We start from the raw sequence: 23,784 nt of genomic DNA, 5'->3' as shown, positions 1-23,784 counted from the left end.
TATTAAGTCCCTGTGGCTTATTTATTTAATAACTGGAGGTTTGTACCTCTTAATCCCCTTTACCTTTTTCACCCACCCTCCCACTTGCCTCCCCTCAACCTGTTTGTCCTCTGTATCTATGAGTCTGTTTTCATTTTGATTTTTTTAAAATTTTCACATATAAGTAAGATCATATGGTGTTTGTGTTTCTCTGTCTGGCTTGTTTCATGATACCTCTCGATCCATCCATGTGTTGCAAATGGCAAGGTTTCAGGGTTTTTTATGGCTGACTACTATTGCATTGTAGGCATATAACTATATATATATATATATATATATATTGTATGTAGTACATGTTGTTTATCCATTCATCTTGTCAGTGGACACTTAGTTTACTTCTGTGCCTTGGGTGTTGCAAATAATGCTGCAGTGAACATCAAGGTGCATATATATTTTGCATTAGTATTTTGCTACTCTATCCTTCCTTTCATTTCTGTTTCCATGAAATATTGTTTTCCATCTCTTTTCTTTCAGTCTGTGTGTGCCTTTAGATCTGAAGTAAGTCTCTTGTAAGTAGCATATATATGGGTCTTGTATTTTTTCTTCTTTTAGCCACCATATGTCTTTTGAGTAGAGCATTTAGTTCATTTATATGTTTTAAAATATTTATGGGTACTTATTTATTACCAGTTTGTTAATTGTTTTTCAGGTTTTTGGGTAGTTCTTTGTTTCTTTTCTTCTCCTCCCTTGTGATTTGATGACTTTATTTAATGTTATGTTTGTATTTCCTTTTGTTTAGCTTTTGTGTATTTTTTACTGTTTTTATGCTTGAGGGTACTATGATATTCATGCATAACAATCTTCTCTGTGTAGAGCAGTCCATTTTAAGTTGATGGTTGCATCAATTTGAGCAGTTTGTAAAAGTACTACATCTCACCCTCCTCTTCCTCACACTTTATGTTTTGACATCACATTTTACATCTTTTTATTTTGTGTATCACTTGACTATTTGTTTTAGAGACAGATGATTTTTACTACTCTTTTAACCTTTATACTAGCTTTATTGGGGCTTCCCAGGTGGCTCAGTGGTAACGAATCTGCTTGCCAATGCAGGAAATGCAGGAAATGTGGGTTCGATCCCTGGTCTGGGAAGATCTCCTGGAGGAGGAAGTGGTGACACACTCTAGTATCCTTGCCTGGAAGATTCCGTACATAGAGGAGTCTGGTGGGCTGCAGTCCGTGGGGTCACAAAGAGTCAGAGATGACTGAGTATACACCGACTGGCTTTATAGGGCCCTGAGCTTCTACCTTTATGTTTGCCTTTACCAGTGAGATTTTTTTTCTTTCATAATTTTCTTGTTTCTAGTTATGGCTTTTTCTTTTCCCTTTAATGAAGTCCCTTGTTAAGCCAGTTTAGTGGTGATGAACTAACTTTCTTAGCTTTTGCTTATCTGGGAAATTATTTCTCCTTCAATTCTAATAATCTTGCTGGTTAGAGTATTTCTGATTTTAAGTCTTTTCCCTTCAGTACTTTAAATATATTATACCAGTCTCTTCTGGCCTGTAAGGTCGTACTGAAAAGCCCAACTGAACTGTGGCGGTTCCCTTGAATGTAATTCGTTGTCTTTCTCTTGCTGCTTTTAAGAGTCTTTCTTTAATGTTTGATATTTTAATAATAATGTGACTTGGTTTGGGTCTCTTTGGTGTCCTCTTATTTGGGAGCACATCCTCCACCCCTCTTCCCCCACCAGAGTTTACTCATGCTCTAATGGGTAGTTCAGCACCCCTCTTTATCCTGCAATGAAAATGTGTTCCTACTCCCAGTGCTTCAAAGACTTCTGCCATTAGATTAATCTCCAGTCTCGGTAAGGTGGCATAGAACGACGTTTATACCTAGCTCCACCTGTATGTCCCACTTCATCGCTTGCACCCCTGGTTCAGGGGTGCTCTTCAGATGTGTTGGGATAGGAATCAAATACAGCTCTGTCCATTATGTCTTTGAACATGTTACTTTGTCTGTGGTGAATAATTTCATCACCACCTATTCCCTGGCATAATCTAACATGTCATTCGAGAGTCATCTCAGCCATTAACTCCACAGATAAAGTTTTCCTTGAATTTCTCCCCCTTTGAGCTCCCTCCTGCATGCTCCCATAATATTTTTCTTAGTCCTCTGTATATCTGCCATGTCACTTATCCATTGTATTCTAAGTGCTCTCTTTTTGCTCCACAAAACTGTGGTCTCTTTAAAGAAAGTAGTGGTCAAGTGTATCCAGTGTCTGCATGCAGCATTTAGGACATGTGTGTGCAATGAGGAACTCATATGCTTTTCAATTTTCCATTTTACTTAACTGTATAGAGACTTTTAGTTCTGCTGAAAGTATTTCATCCATGAAGGGAATAAATGTCATACATATATACTTGTAACTCTTACAGTACTGTGTAGGGTTAGGAATATGATAGGAACTCAAAAATACTGTAAAATATAACTCACACCACAGCAGCAAGTACAGAAATAAAGAATTTCTAATTAAATCTATTTGGCATAGCATGCACTAATGTATCCACGCATGGTATGGAGTATATAGTGTGAAGCCTGTTAAATACATTTTAACAGCTTTATTGAAATAAATGAAAATGATATATCGTAAACTGTACTCATTTAAAGTGTGTAATTTGGTAAGTTTTGACTTAACGTGTATAACTGTGAATCTGTTACTGCAATCAAGTCAGTGAGCAAGTCTGTCACCCTCAGATGTTTCCTTCTGGCCCTGTGTATTTCCTCCCTCATACCTTCCCCCCTCCCCCTCCCCCAATATCCCCAGGCAGCCACTGACCTTTCTGTAACGATAAAAGTAGTTGACATTTCCTAGAATTTTTTGTAAGTAAAATCACTTACTATGAAATATTTTTGTTTCTTTAACTCATTGTATTTAAGATTAGTCCGTGTTGTATGTGTCAATAGTTTATTTTCTATTATTGCATTGTTTGTATATATCACAGTTTGTTTTTCTATTCACCCACTGAAGGACATTTGAGTTGTTTACAGCTTCTAGCTACTATTATAAAGGAAGCTGCCGTGCACATTCACATCTAAGTCTCTGTATTCATTTCTCTTGGGTAGTAACTATTAATAGAAATGGAATGCCTGGGTGTATACTTCAGTTTTAAAGGAATGGCTAACTGTTCAAAGTGCTCATGCCTTTTTATGTCTCCATCACGAGTGTGTGAAAAATCTGGCTCCTCTCCTTCTTTACCAGTACTGGGTATAGTCAGTCAGTTTACAGTCAGCCTTTCTAATAGGTGTATAGTGAACTTAACTTGAATTTCCCAGATGACTAATGTGCTCATTTGTCATCTGTATACTTTCTTTGATGAAATATTTATTCAAATCTTTAGCTCATCTTAAAAATTAGAGTGATTTTTGTATTGTTGAGTTTTTCATGCTATTTACATATTCTGGATAAAGGTTCTTTATCAAGATATGTGATTTGAAAATATTTCCCCCATTCAGTGGCTTGTCTTTTTATTCTTTTACCAATATTTTAGAAAGTATAGACTTTCTTAATTTGATGAAATCAGATTTACCAAATTTTCTTTTATGGATTGTGCTTTTGGTGTCATATATACTAAGTCTTCCTCTTACCAGGGTCACAAAGATGATCTTTTGTGTTTTCTTCTAGAAGCTTTATACTTAGGTCTATGACCTGTTTTGAATTAATTTCTATATATAGTATGAGGTATGAATTAAAGTTTATTTCTTGGCATTTAGTAACCAGTTATTGCAACACCACTGCTTGAGAATTCTCTTCCACTCAATTGCTTTTGAAACTTTGTTGGAAACCAGTTGTCCATCTATGTGTGAGTGTGGGTCTGTTTCTTAACTCGGTTGTGTTCTATTGATGTCCTTGTCTTTATACCAATACTACACCATCTAGGTTAATGTGGTTGATGATGAGACAAAAAGATATGACACTGAAAGATGAACTGCCCGCGTCAGTAGGTCCCCAGTACGCTATTGGAGAAGAGTGGAGAAATAACTCCAGAAAGAATGAAGAGGCAGAGACAAAGCAAAAACAACGCCCAGTTGTGCATGGGATTGGTGATGGAAGTAAAATCCATTGCTGTAAAGAACAGTATTGCTTAGGAACCTGGAATATTAGGTCCACGAATCAAGGTAAATTGGAAGTGGTCAAACAGGAGATGGCAACAGTGAACATCGTTATTTTAGGAATCAGTGAACTAAAATGGACTGGAATGGGCGAATATAACTCAGATGACCATTATATCTACTACTATGGGCAAGAATCCCTTAGAAGAAATGGAATAGCCCTCATAGTCAACAAGAGTCCGAAATACAGTTCTTGGGTGCAGTCTCAAAAATGACAGAATGATCTCTGTTCATTTCCAAGGCAAACCATTCAATATCACAGTAATCTAAGCCTATGCCCCAACCAGTAATGTGAAGAAGCTGAAGTTGAATGTTTCTATGAAGACCTACAAGACCTTCTAGAACTAACACCAAAAAAAGATGTCCTTTTCATTACAGGGGACTGGAATGCAAAAGTAGCAAGTCAAGAGATAGCTGGAGTAACAGGCAGATTTGGCCTTGGAGTACGGAATGAAGCAGGGCAAAGGCTAACAGGGTTTTGCCAAGAGAGTGCACTGGTCTAGTAAACACCCTCTCCCAGCAGCACAAGAGAGGGCTCTGCACATGGGCAGCACCAGACGGCCAACACTGAAACCGGACTGATTATATTCTTTGCAGCCGAAGATGGAGGAGCTCTATACAGTCAGCAAGAACAAGACCGGGAGCTGACTGTGGCTCAGATCATGAACTCCTTGTTGCAAAATTCAGATTTAAATTGAAGAAAGTGGGGAAAACCACTAGCCCACTCAGGTATGACCTAAATCACATCCCTTATGATTATACAGTGGAAGTGAGAAATAGATTGAAGGGATTAGATCTGATAGAGTGCCTGAAGAACTGTGGACGGAGGTTCATGACATCGTACAGGAGGCAGTGATCAAGACCATCCCCAAGAAAAAGAAATGCAAAAGGCAAAATGGTTGTCTGAGGAAACCTTACAAATAGCTGAGAAAAGAAGAAAAGCGAAAGGCAAAGGAGAAAATCCATTTGAATACAGAGTTCCAAAGAATAGCAAGGAGAGACAAGAAAGCCTTCCTCAGTGATCAGTGCAAAGAACTAGAGGAAAACAATTGAATGGGAAAGACTAGAGATCTCTTTAAGAAAATTAGACATGCCAAGGGAACATTTCATGCAAAGATGAGCTGCATAAAGGACAGAAATGGTATGGACCTAACAGAAACAGAAGATATTAAGAAGAGGTGGCAAAAATACACAGAAGAACTGTACAAAAAAGATCTTCATGACCCAGATAACTGTGATGGTGTGATCACTCACCTAGAACCAGACATCCTGGAGTCCAAAGTCAAGAGGGTCTTAGGAAGCATCACTGCGAACAAAGCTAGTGGAGGTGATGGAATTCCAGTTGAGCCATTTCAAATCCTAAAAGATGATGCTGTTCAAGTGCTGCACTCAATATGCCAGCAAATTTGGAAAACTCAGCAGTGGCCACAGGACTGGAAAAGGTCAGTTTTCATTCCAATCCCAAAGAAAGGGAATGCCAAAGAATGCTCAAACTACCGGACAGTTGTACTTATGTCACACACTAGTAAAGTAATACTCAAAATTCTCCAAGCCAGGCTTCAACAGTACGTGAACTGTGAACTTCCAGATGTTCAAGCTGGATTTAGAAAAGGCAGAGGAACCAGAGATCAGATTGCCAACATCCACTGGATCATTGAAAAAGCAAGAGAGTTCTAGAAAAACATTTACTTCTGCTTTATTGACTACTCCAAAGCCTTTGACTGTGTGGATCACAACACTGTGGAAAATTCTTAAAAGAGATGGGAATACCAGACCACTTACCACTTACATTCTGCAGTCTATGGGGTCACAAAGAGTCGGACACAACTGAGTGACTGAAGTGGAAATGATGATGAGACTTGAAACCAGGTACTGTGAGACCTTCAGCTTTGTTCTTTTTTTCAGAGTGGTTTTAGTTATTCAAAGGCCTTTTGCATTCCTATATGACTTTTAAAAATAGCCTGTCATTTTTCAAATAAATATGTTAGGATTTTGATTTGGATTGTATTTAGTCTATAGAACAAGTTGGAGAGGATTAACATCTCTACAATATTGAGTCTTTCAGTCCCTGAACACTCTGTACTTATTTAGTTCCTTCATTTGTCTCACCAGCCTTTGTAGCTTTTTGTTTATATCTTTGCACATTTGATGTTTTTGTGAATGGTGTTTTTTTAAAATTTAGTTTCCAATAGTTTATTTGTAGTACATAGAAATGCAATTGATTTCTTTATATTGATCTTTTTCAGCATTGGTCAGTTCACTTATTAGTTCTATTAAATCTGTTTTATAGGTTTCATTGAATTTTTTACTTTGATGTTTATGATTCTGTGAATAAAGACCGTTTTACTTCTTCCTTTCCAATATAGATGCTTTTACTTGCTTTTCTTGTTTATTGCATTGTGTAGAGCCTCCAGTACAGTGTTGAATAGAAGTGGTGAGGGCAGATATTTTTGACTTGTTCCTCACTGTAGTGGGAAAGCATTTTGGTTTTTACCACTAACTGTTATTAGCTGTAGTTTTTGTTACTTTGTTTTTTGGAAGATGCCTTTTACAGGTTGAGGAAGTTCCCTTCTTGTCCTGCTTAGCTGGAGTTTTTATCAGGATTGGATGTTGGATTTTGTTAAATGCTTTTTCTTCCTCTATTGAAATAATCATTTTCTTTTTTAGTCATTGGTGCCATGTTCATATATTTGTTTCATTTTGTTTTCCTTTCTGTTTCATTTTGAATAGTGTCTGTTAATAATGTCTTGAAGTCTACTAATCTTTTCTTTTGCGGTGTCTAATCTGTCATTAATTCCATCTAGTGTATTAGTCATACCTTAACATTGTAATTTTTCTCTGCGGAAGGTTAATTTGGGTCTGTTTTATATCTTTTATGTCTCTATTTAACAGGCTCAACCTTCTAACTTCTGAAATGTAAGAAACAGAATTGTTTTAATGTCCTTGTTAGTCATTTTGTCACCTGTGTTATTTCTGGGTTGGTTGTTTTTCCATAAGCCAGTGTGTTCATCTGTTCCCAGCTGAATACTCCAGAGGTCCTCTGTCTGCCTCCCAGGTTCCCACTCTGTGCGACTGCCTACCCACCGTGCTGTCCCACGCTCCTGCTGCACCTCTAACTCAGTGAGGTGGCTAGGTTCTGTCCCTGTTCCTCTCCACTCTGCATTCAGGAGGCCCTCCTTAGGTAGGAGCTACGGCAGACAGAGGACCACTTTGCTTGTTTCTCATCTTTTAGCATCATTTACCTTCATTGCTAGATGTCCAGGGTCTTGAATACCACAATTTTATATATTTTGTCCAGTTTTTTGATTAATGAAAGTGTGAGAGACTGTCTCCTTTATTTAGCTTTGGCTGGACTCTGAAGTCCATGAACATATTTCTAATTGATGTACTATAATGAAAACTTGTTTGCAGAGTAAGACTGGTCAGATTTAAAGTCTTTCCTTTAACAACATTGTCTTCCATTACTCCTAAAAAGTGGGATCTCTTGTTAGTTTTAGAATTTTTTGTGTGTGTGAATAAATAAAACAATTTATAGTGAGCTTATTTACATTAGTCCTGAAATTAATGATGTTCATGATTAATTATGGATTTTATTATTTTATGTTCTTTAAGTCACATTTAATTTTTGACACTGTATAGGTAAATTTTTTATCAAAAGCCTGGTTTTAGAGAAGGGGATTTAAAAATCTAGTCAGGATAATAATTTATACTAACTATTATGGGAATCCAGAGAGGGGAAAATGTGTTAATCCCAATATTTTGTCAGAGAACATTGAATTTATAAATTTGCTTTCTATAGCAAAGTGTATGTGCTCTTTTTGGCAGTCTTTCATTAAAGCCATGGATATCCATGGCAGCCATTTGTATGATATGCCAGCAAACATGATTTATTGAGAAAGGTACTTTAATGGTCCTTTTGGTGTGTCAAGCTTTATATATTCTCTCACAACTTCTTGCTAGTTAAGGAACATGAATATGCTTGCTAAAAGTCAAAGTTGACTCAGGTGGGCTAACAAACGTAAATTCTCTTGACTCATATTGCAGGTGGAGTAATCAGCTCTTTCTTGAAGTGAGGATTTGTACCTTAGTTCTTTTATAGGTATGGATAAAAAAAAAGATCTTTTTTCAAGGAACTATGCATAAGACATTTTCAGTTTAATCCTAGTGCAGGGAGCTGATTTCGTGGTTTATTGTGAAGAGTATTTTATTGACAGATAATTCAGATAATGTGACTGTATGCTTAGCTGCTGCTTACCTAACTGAGCTTCTTACCTGGTATATCTTTTAAAGAAATGAACTTCTGAATGGAAATAAACTTTTCAGTATTTGACTAGGAGAGTTGTAGTTGTTCAGTTGCTCAGTTGTGTCTGACTCTGCAACCCCTTGGACTTCAGCACGCCAGGCATCCCTGTCATTCACCATCTACCGTAGCTTGCTCAAACTCATGTCCATTGAGTTGGTGATGCTATCCCACCATCTGATCCTCTGTCGTCCCCTTCTTCTCCTGCCCTCAGTTTTCCCAGCAACAGGGTCTTTTCCAATGAGTCAACTCTTCGCATCAGGTAGCCGAAGTATTGGAGTTTCAGCTTCAGCAACAGTCCTTCTGATGAATATTCAGCGTTGATTTCCTTTAGGATTGACTCCTTGTAGTCCAGGGGACTCTCAAGAGTCTTCTCCAGCACCACAATTCAAAACCATCAATTCTTTGGTGCTCAGCCTTCTTTATAGTCCTACTCTCATATCCGTACATGACTACTGGAAAAACCATAGCTTTGAATAGACAGATCTTTGTTGGCAAAGTAATGTCTCTGCTCTAATATGCTTCCAAGGAGGAAGCATCTTTTAATTTTATGGCTGCAGTCACCATCTGCAGTGATTTTAGAGCCCACGAAAACAAAGTCTGTCACTGTTTCCATTGTTTCCCCATCTACTTGCCATGAAGTGATGGGACCAGATGCCATGATCTTCATTTTTTGAATGTTGAGTTTTAAGCCAACTTTTTCACTCTCCTCTTTCACTTTCATCAAGAGGCTCTTTAGTTCCTCTTTGCTTTCTGCCATAAGGGTGGTGTCATCTGCATATCTGGCTATTGATATTTCTCCTGGCAGTCTTGATTCCAGCTTGTGCTTCATCCAGCCTGGCATTTCACATGATGTACTCTGCATACAAGTTAAATAAGCAAGGCAACAATATATATCCTTGACATACTCCTTTCCCAATTTTGAACCAGTCTGTTGTTCCATGTCAAGGACAGTTAAATAACATTAAATAATTAAAATTATCTTATGGTTAGCAGTATTTTAAAATTTGCTGCCTTAGTACCCTTTTATGTCTTTACTCAGAAATAGAAATTTTGAAGTGTTTTACATTTGTACAAATCTTATTAACATGTTATTCATCTTATTCACATGTTATTTTTGCAGAAATTTGTGCCTGTGGCTGACTATTTGTTATGTAAATGAATAGTGAAATACTTTGATCAATGTTTGGGTAACAAAAGACATATTAATACATCTCTGGTCAATAAGTTGTTAAGTTAAAACTTTTAAGTGTTGCTGTTTTTTCTTAAGTGTTGGTATTATCAATAAAAAGGTACACTAGTCCAAATGGACTTTATAATTCAGTCACCCAGTTGTGTCCATCTCTTTGTGACCCCATGAACTGTAGCATGCCAGGCCTCCCTCCTGTATATATATTTGTGTGTGTGTGTGTGTGTATGTATTTATATATACTTATATAGGCTATTCCATCCAAAAGCAGAATACACATTCTTTTCAAGGCCCAAGGAACAATCTCCAGAATAGATCACATGCTAAGCCTCAAAACAAGTCTTGGTAAGTTTATGAAAATTGAAATCATGTTAAGCATCTTTTCTAACAGCAATGCTTTGAAACTAGAAAGCAACTACAATTTTTAAAAAACTCCGGGACTTCCCTGGTTTGTCCAATGGCTAAGAATCCATGCTTCCACTGCAGGGGGCATAGTTTTGATCCCTGCTTGAGATCCCACACGCTGTGTGGTGTAGCCAAAAGATAAAGTCTCTGAATCACCTTTGCAGAGAAAATAAAAATGTATTAAAAAAAACAAAAAACTTCCCAGAGCACAAACATATGGAGGCTAAACCACATGTTCCTAAGCAACCAATGGGTCACTGATGAAATCAAAGGAGAATTTTTAAAATACCTATAGACAAATGAAAAGTGAGCCAAAATTGATGGCATTCAGGAAAAGCAGTTCTAAGAGGGACATCTATAGTGATACAGGCCTACCTCAGGAAACAAGAAAATTTTCAAATAAAGACTCTTATAGAGAAAGGAGAGTAAACAGAACACAAAATTAGTAGAAGGAAAGAGTCATGAAAAATGAGAACAAACATGAATAAAACGAAACTTAAAAGAAAATAGAAATCAATGAAATTGAGAGCTGGTGTTTTGAAAAGATAAACAAAACTGATAAACCTTTACTCAGACTGATTAAGGAAAAAATATGAGGGCCCAAATATCAGAAATTATAAAGAAGACATGACAGCCCACACCACAGAACTATAAAGGATCATAAGAGATTACTAAGAAGAACTGTACGCCCCAATAAGATGGACAACCTAGAAGAAGCGGACAAATTCCTAGGAGTGTAATCTCCCAAGACTGAACCAGGAAGAAATAGAAAATATGAACATGTAGTTACTAGTAATGAAATAGAATCAGAAATGAAAACTCCCAACAAACACAAGTCCGGGAGCAGACGGCTTCACAGGTGAATTCTAACAAACATTTGAAGAAGAGTTAACACCTGTCCTTTTCAAACATTCCAAACAATTGCTTAGGAAGGCACACTACCACCCTGGTATCCCTGGTATTAAAATCAGACAAAGATATCACACACAAAAATTATTGTCCAATATCACTTGAATCAGCATGTTCAAAAATCCTCAACAAAATCTTAGCAAAGTACATTCAACAGTACATTAAAAGGATCACACACTATGATCAAGTGGGATTTATTCCAGGGATGCAAGCAAGGATGGTTAAATATCTGCAAATCAATGTGATATATCAAATTAAGCAACTTGAAGTATGCAAATCATATGATTATCTCAGTAGATACAGAAAAATCTTTTGACAAAATTCAGCATCCATTTATGATAAAAAAGTCTGCACAAATTGGGTAGAGGGAACATACCTCAACATAATAAAGGCAATATATGATAAACCCACAACTGACATCATATTCAGTGTTGAAAAGTTGAAAGCATTTCATTAAAGATTAGAAACAAGATAAGGATGCCCACTCCTGCCACTTTTATTCAGCATGCTATGTGAAAACCTAGCCACAGCAGTGAGACAAGAAAAAATAACTAAAAGGAACCTAAATTAGAGAAAAAGTAAAACCAGCACTGTTTTCAGGTGACATATACTAATAGAATCCTACAGACACTGCCAAAAAACCACTAGAGCTTATCAATGAACTCCATAAAGTTCCAGGATGTAATATTAATATATAGAAATCAGTAGACAGAAATCTGTTGCATATCTCTACACTAAAAACAAACTATCAGAAAAATTAATTAAAAAAATAATCCCATTTACCATTGTATCAAAAAGAGCAAAATACCTAAGAGTATATCTAAATAAGGAGATTAAAGATCCATGCTCAGAAAACTATGACGTTGATGAAAGAAATTGAAAGCAACAGAAACAGATGAAGGGAAATACAGTGTTCATGGATTGGAAGAATTAACACTGTTAAAATGACCATACCACCTAAGACAATCTACAGATTCAGTACAATCAAAATACCAATGACATTTTTCACAGAACTAGAACAAATAATTCTAAACTTCATGTGGAACTATACAAAAGATACTGAAGTACAAAACAGTTTTGAGAAAGAAGATTAAAACTGGAGGTCAGTGTGCCCTGATTTTAAACTATATCACAATACTACATCCATTGAAGCAGCATGGTACTGGCACAAAAACAGACATATATATCAATGGAACAGAATAGAAAGCCCAGAAATGAATTCATCCACCTATGGTCAATTAATCTATGACAGAGGAGGCAAGAATATACAATGAGGAAAAATGGTGTTGTAAAAAACTAGACAGCTACATGCAGAAGAGACTGAACCACGTTCTCACATCATGCACAGAAGTAAACGCAACACAGTCTAAAGATGTAATGTTAGACCTGAAGTCATAAAACTTCTAGAGGAAAACATGGGCAGTATGCTCTCTAACATTTGTCTTAGCAGTATTTATGGGAGATATGTTTCCTCAGGCAAGGGGAACAGAGGCAAAAATAAGCACATGGGACTACATCAAACTAATAAGCTTTTGCACAATGAAGGAAGCTCAACAAGATGAAAAGGCTGCCTACTGAATGGGAAAGATGTTTGCAAATGATATAACCGATAAGCAGTTAATATTCAAAATATACAAAGGGTCAATGCCAAGAAACCAAACATCCCAGTCCAAAAATGGGCAGATTTAAATAGACATTTCTCCAAAGAAGACACACAGATGGCCAAAAGACACATAAAAAGATGCTCAGCATCATTAATTATTAGAGAAATGCACATCAGAATTGCATTGAGGCATCACCTCATACTGGCCAGAATGGCCATCATCAAACAGTCTAAATATAAATGCTGGGGAGAGTGTGGAGAGAAAGGAACCCTCCTGCTCTGTTGATGGGAATGTTGATTGGTGCAGCCATTGTGGAGAACAGTATGGAAGTTCCCTAAAAAACTAAGAATAGATCTACCATATGATCCAACAGTCTTACTCCTGAGTAGTTTTCTGAAGAAAATGAAATCCCTAATTAGAAAATAACTATGTACCCCTATGTTGATTGCATTATTTACAGTAGCCAAGATACGGAAGCAGCCTAAGTGCCCATGAATAGATGAATGGATAGAGATGTGGTTCGTGTGTATACACACATGCACACACACACACAGGAATATTACTCAGGCATAAAAGATTAACATATTGCCATTTGTGACAACATGGGTAGACCTAGAGGGTGTTATGCTTGATAGAATAAGTCAGACAGAGAATAACAAATACTGTGTGATTTCACTTACATGTGAACTCTAGAAAACAAATGAACAAACAGCAAAACAGAATTAGAGTTACAGATACAGAGAGCAGACAGGTGGTTTCCGGGGCTAGGTGGAGAGTGGAAGAAAGAAATAGGTGCAGGAGATGAGATTTGCAAAATTCACAGAATCTCAAATGTACAGTGTGGAGAATATAATCAGGAACTAAATGGTGATCATTTTGAAATGTATAGAAGTAAGTAGCAAATCACAGTGTCACATCATAGGAACTTACATAGTGTTTTAGGTTGATTATACTTCAAAAACAAACTCTTAGGAAAAAAGATCAGATTTGTGGTTACCAGAGGCAGGAGGTAGAGGAGGGGGAATTGGATGAAGGTCATCAACAGGTACAAATGTCCAGTTATGAGATGAATCCTAGGGACGTAATGTGCAACATGACAAATTTATTTGCTGTGTGTTATATAGGAAAGTTAAGGGAGTAAATCCTAAGAGTTTTCATTACATGGAAAAAAAATTTGAAACTTTTAAAAGTTTGTATCTGTTTGAGGTGATGAATGTTCTCTGATCTTATCTTAATAATCATTTCATGGTGTATGTGAGTTAAAACATGCTGTACATGCAATGATATGTAAATTATATTTCAATAAAACTGGAAAAGAAATTAAAAGTACATCTTACAATTATTACTGTGACAAAATCCTCTCATTTTAGAAAAGTGTTTATTTAAGACTTCTTTTTGTCTATTAGAAGATTTTCAGAATTGAAGAGCTTTGTGGTACTTAGCTGATATTAGATTTCTAAAACATTAAATTCTGAACAACAAGGTCTTTTAGAACTCGCTCCTATAATCTCTGATGTTTTGTCTGAAGCCTCAGTGCATCCATAGCAGCACCAGGCTTCTGGGTTTCTGTCTGAGGCCAACCTGAGGTGTCTGTGGCCAGAGCCTCTAATAAGAGGGGTTGCTCTTCGCCTGGTGTTACCCACTGGGTCTTGACCCCGACTCTCCAGATACCAGGGTGAGCCCACTGAGAAGTTCTAGTGAAAGCTCCTTTCCATTGTTCATAACGTACCTTCCAGTCTCATGGTGTGAATTCTACTCCTGCCCCTGGCTTCCCTCTCTTGGGGTGCATGACACATACCAAGTTCTGGGTGATGCCGGATTACTAGTTAGCATGTAGCAGAGGTTTCCAAAGTGGAGTTGGTTTCTGCATAAATTCACAAAGTAAGTCATTCCTGTGTGGAGAAGCTATCAGAACTTGTATTTATTTTTATTGCTATAATTTTTAAAGTCTTTCTTTTGTGTATAAAATAATATATAGGTCAGTGAGTAGTACATATATAGTTTACAAATAAAATATACATGTAATGGCTATATGTACTCTAATTTTATTTTTGCTAATGGTAGTGTATGATCAAAAATTTGTGAGACCAGATCAGACTTCTATAGAGCATCTGGGCAAGGGTTTTTATCCTGTGATCTGTCACTTCCTCTATAAATGAGCTTCATGATACGCACAGTTGTGTGTGTGCGTGCATGTGCACGTGTGTGTCCCTCACCCAGTGCTCAGGAGTCCTGGGCTTTAAAGATCAAAGATGCTTATCTGGGTTCCCCGGGCCATGAAATCACTGAAGTGTGTTTGGGAGGACTGCATCTTGTTTACCGATAACTTCCTAGGTTAAATTAAGTAGCACTTCACTTGAAAAATAGTGTTTGTAGTTAGACACGTGTTCCTTCTGACAGAGTCTCAGTAAGTGTGCTGCTGGGTTGCTGCCATGACCTTGTGGTGTGACCTCTGCTGTACATACTGCTAGGGTCTGGGTCCCTTCTACCGTCATTGAAAAAGCATGTTATTGTACATTTCCGTTAATCTTGTATTTCCTTAAACTACTTTTGTAGATTATTGTCTCTCAAATTCAGATACTTTGGCCCTGGATACATGTGGTTACACAAGACCTGCTTTTTGGCACCTGCTATTTTTCTGTCGTCTCCACGAGCTGCTTTCATAGAGTCTGTCCAGATAGGAGGTGATGGCATTGTATTGAGTGGGGATGAGAGTTAAGTTTGAAAGTTAGCTGATGAGGTGACTTAGAGCTTAGTAAAAGTTGTTCTTGAAATTCTTAGGCCACCCTTAAAATGAAAGGTGCGTGATTTTGGGTATACAAGTCCTTAGTGGTTAAAATTGTATATGGCCATGATAGCTCTCTAGTTTCTTCCTTAAAGAATATCAGTAGTCCCGTCATCTCTCACTTGACTGACTATTTGAATGCTGTTTTACTTATTTATTTACTTGTCAATAGTCAGAAAAATCCTTCCACATGCATACTCTGATCCAAGAAGTATTGAGCCTAGGGCACGTACTCGTTGAACAGAATGACTATTCAGACTTTTTTTTTTTTAATAAGACTTGTTATTTTACCTGTGACAGGTGAATTTAAGTGGTGATGTATATATAATGCAACTGCACTGCATTTCCAACATCTACAATGCAGTTACACTGCATTCCAGCCTTGACCGTTTACTCCGCAAGACTGTAGCATCCAATTCACATATGTAATGTGTGTTTTCTTCCCCTTGGAAAGGAACCACTCTGTTTGTTTCTTATATAGTAAGTTTTAAGTATGTGCAAGGCATTGCTCTGGGTTCTGGGATCATAGGGCTAAAAACCACAGAGTCCCTGTTCTTATATTCTGGGGAGAGTAGGCACTAGATGAACCACAAAGAAAGAGAAACATTTCAGGTCTTGTGTGCCTTAAAGAAACAGGGTGGAGGACCTTGTCAGGTCAGCTGTTCAGGGTAGGGGAGACAGGTGGCCACTTGGAGGAGGTGACGTGTGAGCAGGGCCCTGCAGGGAGATGGGGCCAGGGTTGGGGCTGGAGAGAGTTTGTCAGGTGTCTCTTCCATCACCACCCTCATTTCGTATTTCGGGGAGCGTGCCGCACCCAGCTTCCACACAGGAGCAGCACAGCAGGTTTCTTGTGGATGCAGGGAAATGCTGAGTGAATGACCCGTTTCAGCTTCGTTGCTCACCACTGCCAGAGACTGACACATGGACAGTTGCTTAGGCTGACTGGGGTTGGCCGCAGGATCATGACTGTGTGTTAACCTAGGATTCCCACTAACAGAAATGAGGAAGGCCATGGAATTTGATCTGATTTATACTTTATCTTGTAAATATATATTTGTATAAATATATTGTACCTGATTTATTAAGGGCTTTTTTATTTATTTTAACAGGAATCACTAGATTTGATCTACTTGGAGACTTTGGAAGGTTTAATTGGCTGGGAAATTTCTATATTGTGTTATCCTACAATTTGCTTTTTGCTATTGTGACCACATTGTGTCTGGTCAGAAAATTCACCTCTGCTGTGCGAGAAGAACTCTTCAAGGCCCTAGGTAATCCTGAGGTTTATGGGTGCTTTTTCTCTCCTTCTACTTTTTAATAATTTTAACTTTTCAGCTAATTTTAAATCTTTACCTATTCATTTTCCAAATGTGTGAATCCTTCGAGGTCACATTCCTGACCCACTGCTTATTGGTTATGTTCTTGTATAAGATGACTTCATTAAGCCTCACCTTTCTCGTCTGTAGAACAGTGACAATACCATCTTCAGAACTGTTGTGAACACTAACTAACATGGTCCCCGTCAGGGTCTCAGGGCAGTCCTCACGCACTGTGGGAGCTCAGCGAGCAGCAGCTCGTCTATCGTGATGACCAGGGCGGTTGCGGTGGACGGAGGTTGGGGTGCATGGCTTATATTCTAGTCATGATGCCTCCTACTACTGTTTAGTTTACGATTTTTTTTGAGAATTGGATTTTGTAAGTTTCAGGCTGACCCACAATTACAGTTCTCTTCATAAGTCAGATAATAGTTTGGAATAAAAATATTAAGTGTTTGGCATTAATAAGAGAGAGGGCATTTATTATGTATTCCATGAGTCATATGCATTGAGACATATGCATTGAGATGGTATTAAAAACTCATAGATTTGGCTAAGCTATAAAAGGTACAGATGTCACCTATGATCATATTTTTCACACTTGCTTCAACATTAGTAATAACCATATTTCAGGCTTTGTATTTTGGGAATACCAGGACAATATAAACTGTCTTACTTTGAAACCTTCTTGGGTTTAGGGTGTGCAATTTTATAAAAGAGGGAAAAGGCAGTGATTTATTGTTAGAAAGTCCTGACATTAGCTCATTTACCTGAATTGACGCCATGTGGATGTTCATGCTCCGTGTCCCTTTATGGCGCTTAGCTATTGCAGAATGCAGCGTAACGGTGGGTCCTCAGGGTCCTGCTCGCATGTACAGCGGTATCTGCTAGCAGACCACAGTAAAGCTTTACACACCACCACGCTGTCCAGTCCTGACGGTTGAAAGGATGACCATTGGGAAGGAAAAAGGACTTCAGATTATCTACTCATGTCTGTTTTACTGTGAATTTATCTTCACAGACAGCTGAAATACTGGGCAGAAAGGGGAGAGTTACGTCTCATTTCAGCTGAAGCCCCAGACACTTTGGGGATTTTAATGCCCAGGTTCTGTAATGCTGGTCAGATTAAAATCTAAAGATGAAGTGGGAATCAAACAGTCCTCTTAGCCAGATGTTTAGAGTTATAATTTCATATTTTAGCCTGTTGTAGCATCAGCAATGTTAGTTACCCATAATCTGAGATAAATTCCTACTTATCATTCACTAAAATGAGATGGTGGTGAATAAATAGTAGTAAATTTAGCATTTGAGTTGGGTGTTTTGGATATCATCTTGCTAAAGAAGTCTTTATTGAAGTAGTAAGATATAATTTAACCTAAGGTAAAGCTTGTGTATATTGTATTGGCTCTTTGACCATAAGAGGCAGTGGTGTTATCAAGAGTTACTTGTGTAGAACATCTAATAAGCAGTTTTCCTGATGTTCTCTGCTACTCTTTGGAGTGCTCTAAGGAGGCAACGCTTGATGCCTAGAAGAAGAGCCTCACTAAGTGTATGTAATGTGTGAATGTGATTTCACTGAGAATTATAATGTGATCAGAAAACATAAAATTTAACCCTCTCCTTTCTTTTTCTTCTTTTGTGTGTTGCGGGTGGCGCAGGAGGGCTTTCTCCCTCTGCTGCTGTGGGTTGAGAATCACAGTCTTTCTCATAGAGCATCTGGCACATGGCAGCCACTGGGAATTCAGCTGCCGTGATGCTGGAGGCGGTGATTATTTCTACAGAAGAGAGACACTGTAGTTTTTCTGAATAGATAACCTGTGCTCCACCAGGGTTTAGAAGTAACTCATCAGAATAATGGACCCGGAAGGGGCTTAGTTTCCACAAGGGTGTTGATCACCTGCTGGCTGGGCGCTGTGCCCACTTCCTCCTGCAGCCGGCCTGTGTCAGCGCGCTTCCTCATGTCTGTCTCCAGCCGGAGCTGTAGGTGCCTTTTGTCACAGAGTGGCTCGGCCACTCCTGAAACCAGAACTCTGTGTGTGTGTGTGCGTTTTTGATTGACTTACTTTTTCCTTCCCATTCATCCATCATAGACAGGCTCAATTTCACTTTTTTTCCATTAAGATATGCATGTGATAGGAATTTTAAAATTTGGAATGTTGTGTTGGTTTGTGAGGGGTATAAAATTGCATATCAAGTTAGCTAGAAAACTACCTGAAATTTTAGGGCGAAAAATCATCTTATCCAAGCATATTTTTACAAATATCTGAGCCTCATAAAAGTTATTCTCTGAAAATCTTTTCCATGGATGTGCTGCTTATGTGTTCTTGAATATCTTTGTGCTTCGTTTTGTTAAAGTGCTCAGAGCTTTAATACCAGCTAAACCCTTAAACATTTCTAGTAACTCTTCTGCCCGTGAAGGCGCAGTAGTGCCCAGTGTACCAGGTACACTGGTGAATAATCCCCGTGTGATACAGACGGAGAGGAGCACGACTTAGAAGGCAGCGGTCGTCTCTTACTCTGCAGTGAAGTGCTGTTTGTGTTCCATTTGTTCTTTTGTCCTTTCCTTCTGCTTGGTAATATTTTCCGTTGCTTTACTTGCATGCTTAATGTCTTAGTGTGTTTTTCCCTGCATTTTCCTGAGTGTATATGTATGAGTGTATTTTAAAACAAAAATGGGATCATGCTTGTTTCAGGTTATTCCCCAAGAAGGGCACTTGAGGATGGGGATAAGCTTGCAGGAGCAGGTTCATTAGAAGTTGCTGCTGGGGCCGGGGTGGAGGGCAGGGTGGGGCGGGGCGGGAGCTGTGTGGACGGCAGGGGCTCTGCCCTCAGCGGAGGAAGCTGAGCTGGCCCTGCGGGAGGCTGGGTGAGGGGCGGCTCCTGCATGAGGGGAGGCCTGGCTTCCGCTGGGCAGCTGTCTTCAGCGGAGGCCCTGGGCGCTGCCGGCGGGGCACGGAGCCCTTTCGTGCTGCAGGGAGGGTGCTACGCGGCAGTCTCCTCAGGAGCACTGCGCGTGGTGCCCAGCCTCTCAGCAGTGCCTTAGTTCTCACGTTTTCTTCATCTTTCTGCAGGGCTTCATAAACTGCACTTATCAGATACGCCAAGGGATTCAGACACAGCAAAGCCTTCTGCAAATGGGCATCAGAAAGCACTGTGAGACCCCAGCACCACGCTGCAGTCAAGAGCCGAGCACCCCACACTCGTGACATTCCCGCCAGTCGGGGCTGTCCCGCTGACCGTGGTCCATGTGTCAGGCCTGGGCCTGTGTGTGTCCCCGTCTTCATAGTTTGAGGGCTTGGCTGGCGCAGGTCGTCTCCTTTCTGTTTGCCTTTGTGTGGACCTTGTCGTTCCCAGCCAAGCGCAGGCCCCTCTGGGCGGTGCATCTTCTGGGGGCCATGCTGGCTTGCGTTAGCTGTGCAGCTGTGAGGACGTGAGAAAAGGCCACTTCGGGGCTTCTAAGGATTCATTTAAATCTCAGTATACAGTCCATTCAAAGTGTAGACACCTACATGAAAGGCATCCTTCCTTGGTCCTCAGATGGGCAGTTTCTGCAAAAAAATAGAAGTGTATAGGTGTTACTTCAGTGCCTGCATTGAAACTGTGATGGTTGCAAATGACATTTTCTACTTCCTTCAAGAAAAAACAAAAGCATAGTTCTGACTTATGTTACCGAATATTGACTGGAATTTGAGTTAAGGGAAAAATAGAACACTCTTCTAAACCTGAGCCTTGGTAGAATGCCACAGGAATCTGTCTACTGTCCAGTGTGATAAGCTATGGTGGGATGTGTCACGTCATCATATTTTCTGACAGTTTATGTGTAAATAACTCAACATTACCTCTCACAACATGGTTGCCAGTGTTGAACACACTTGTAACTTAGCCTCTGCCTTACAGGCTGTATGTGCGCTTGGTTTTTTAACACATTTTTTCAGAAATCCCGTAATTCCCTGTGCTTCTGTGTCCATCATGGAACCGTAAATCCTCTGTGGTAGAAACCCCTTCTTTCACCTTCGGTCACTTCTGCACATGCCAAGTTAAACCTCAGACTTACAAAAGTGATCATTTAACACCAGAACACACAGTGTCAGCCAGCATTCATGGTGTCGGGACAGTTTTGCAGTGTATCATGACCTCACGCTCACTCAGTTATTAAATTGTAAATAACTATGGGGACAGGTTCTTGACTTCAAGTCCTCTGAGTAAAAACTATACCATGATACTCTGTGTCACCCTCTGCTAGGTTAGAGCATCAGAAATTGTGCATGCAGAAGTAGGAGGTGGGTCCATCACACACAGTTCATATTGTGAGGCCTCTAAATACGTGTATCCACATGCACTGTGTGTATGGCAGTAGTGTCTGTGTTCAGACAAAAGTAAAAGAATAGTTTCCTCAAACTGTTGAATTTAAAGGTTTCGGGGACAGAAATTTATGAAAAATAGGCTGTATATATTTGACATAAAACATTTCCATTAAGAACCAAAATTATAAGAAAAAGTAATCTCAGCTCTATGTGTATACTTCTTTATTTATACCTCTGCATTTCCTTCTGAGTTTCTCTTGTTCAAATGCAGCTTAGGTTTAAAACAAAAGAACATTTTGTGATTCTAAATGACCCTCAGTAAATATAAGCAGTCTAGTATGGGTGAATTTCTCAGCATAAGATCCACATACTGAGAAAATTTATTAAAAATGGCTGCTCTTCAATTTTACTGGTAATTATACCTATTTAAGCATTAGTTGGAGGTTTTGATTTTTACTGAAACTTGCTTGCTTTGAGCAGACCAGGTCAAGGGGAGAAGAGAAAAAAGTTCCTTTAAATAAAAGAATATCACTTTTAACTTACACCAGTTTCAGGGCACACATCCAGAAGAGCTTCTGGGTATTTGTAAGATGTCTGAAAATTTTTGAGTAAAGTATTAAACTTTTCAACGTCTGTATCAACCCTTTGCTCATCTGAAAATTTCTTTCCATCAGAGGACTTAGGCCAGGTTTGGATCAGTAAGGAGTGAAATGTATAATGGATTTTTTAAGCTCTCATTGGATGCTTCGTCATTGCTGTGTGGAATAGATGGATGGTTTTAAACCTTGGGTCTCAGACGTGTTCTGTGTGAGCAAATACAGGTTGTTACATCCTTGGTCTGCACGTAATGACAACCAGTTGAGACTACAGATACCCCGTGTATTCCCGGTCACATCGACAACCTCGATCCTGAGTGAGGCGCTCACTCTAATCGCAGGTGCTTCTGTCAGACACACGCTGGAGGCTGGTGTGTGGCCCTGTGGTGGGGTTGGGTGGGGGGCAGCACGTGGATCCCGGGCCCACAGCCAGGAGCGCCGTGGGAGGGGTGCCCACGAGGCCTCAGGCCGGAGGGCCCCGCGCCGCAGTCAGACACCCGGACTGCCCTGCTCCTGAGCGGGCGGGGTACGTCGCTGACTAGCTCACTCAACGCTCCTCTCATGTTTTCTCACTTCTGGGAACCAATGTAAAGGGGCAGTGGGCACTGCTGTTCTTTCGTTCATTGGTTCTGTGGTGTTTGAATATGTTGGTTACACATTTTACACGTGCAACATTTGTAATGATCTTTACTGATTTTCCAAGGTATTTCTTAGATTTAAGATTTATTTAGCTTTGTGTACATTCTCTATGAAAATGAAACTGCTTTAAATGTGAGACTTGATGTGAAGACTGTGCGCACACACTTTAGCACCTTCTCTGCCACGCAGAGGGGTGGGCCGCAGAGGAGAACGAGACCTCACTGGTGGTTGTCACTTGTGTGCGTCCGAGATGCAGACACCCCTGACCTGGGGCGGTGGCTCCTGCCCGGCTTTGCTGGGGCACAGGTGACCCCCTGTGGCCCCAGCGTCGCCGTGTCTGCCGACGGCACGGGCTTACGTCGTGCTCCGTGGTGGCTCTCTGTGTTGTCGGCACAGTTCAGTACTTAGCGTATAAAGGCAGTGCTCGTGATGAGGGTACATGCAGTACTATTTACACTTTTAAAAACTGGTATGATGTTACTTTGAAAATAGTGTTTGGATGCACTGGCAAATGATTTTTGTTTACAGAGTGTTTTGTTTACAAATTGTCAGTCTTGTTTGTTTCTATGAGATTACTTTTAGTGTGACTCTAAATGTCTCAGAAATTAAAGTTTTACAAAAAGTGATTTTATATTTTGGTTTACAAGTACTCAAATGTGTTTTTGTTTTTTTAATCTTAAACACCCTCATGGCTGAAACTTAAGCGTACAGGTTACGTTCACTCCAGCCTTACAAAGGGCAGTGATTGTTCTGATGGAATGGTGAGCTGAGGAGGAAGTGGGTGTTTCCTGTCCTTCTTGTTGGGGAGTTTTTGGTAGGTCAGTTTCTTGCAACTTAAAATGATTGAAATCATGTACGTTATGTTATTTATTTGACTTACTTAGATACGATTTCTCTAATTTCTTCCACTGAAGGACCGAGCCACATTCCTGACTGTGGTCTGGGCAGCTTAATCCAAAGTCTTTGGAAGGCAAATGCCCTTCGCATCTGGTTCACTCACTGACAGAAGCCTCTCCAGCAGTGACTTTCAGACTTCTGACCACAGTAAGAAATCCAGTTTACAGTGTAACACACACACACACGCACACACACTTCTATACATACAAACAAAAATCTAAGAAAACAGTACCTGCTTTTACTGTGTGTGATGCATGCTGTCATTTTCTGTCCCGTTTTGTTTTGGGGGTTTTTTTGTTTTTTGTTTAATTAGATGCAAACCACTAAGTCGTTTCCTGGCTGAAAGAATGATGAATACAAAGAATTGTTTTGGCTTTTGAATATTGTTCAGGTAAAATCCATTATCTCAGATACCACTGAAGCAAAAAGATTGAGTATGAAAATTACTTGTTGCACTGCAATGAATGTAATTAAAGTCAGTAGAAATTGCTGGCTCTAAAACGTGAATTATAAATTTCAAAACGAAGTGATCCTTATGTGTTGAAGGAGTAGTGCTGGGAGCTCATTTTCGAGAGAATTTACTTAACTTCCAGTTCTGTGTAACTCAATTAGGAAAGTTTTTTTCAAGTTCAAGTGTCATCAGGTAGGCACTTCAGACGACCCAGTCACTGTGGGTGTGACTTTGGTGTG

At 39.4% G+C, this 23,784-nt stretch overlaps 1 protein-coding gene across 4 annotated transcripts in view; it reads left to right on the top strand.

The window, feature by feature from the left end:
- The window catches only part of LMBR1 (limb development membrane protein 1), a 133,953-nt gene extending 110,904 nt beyond the window's left edge, over positions 1-23,049 (top strand). For all 4 annotated transcript variants that reach the window (XM_065939572.1, XM_065939568.1, XM_065939569.1 and 1 more), the window contains 2 exons: positions 16,452-16,613; positions 19,730-23,049. In XM_065939572.1, coding sequence (XP_065795644.1) covers positions 16,452-16,613; positions 19,730-19,815 — 248 coding nt within the window. In that variant the 3' untranslated portion in view covers positions 19,816-23,049. The remainder of the gene's footprint in view (positions 1-16,451; positions 16,614-19,729) is intronic.
- Positions 23,050-23,784: the final 735 nt, after the last annotated feature.

Source organism: Muntiacus reevesi, chromosome 6, assembly GCF_963930625.1.
Source record: "Muntiacus reevesi chromosome 6, mMunRee1.1, whole genome shotgun sequence".
NCBI lineage: Eukaryota > Metazoa > Chordata > Mammalia > Artiodactyla > Cervidae > Muntiacus > Muntiacus reevesi.
The sequence above is the reverse complement of the archived record's forward strand: the minus strand, read 5'-3'. Positions and strand labels throughout refer to the sequence as shown.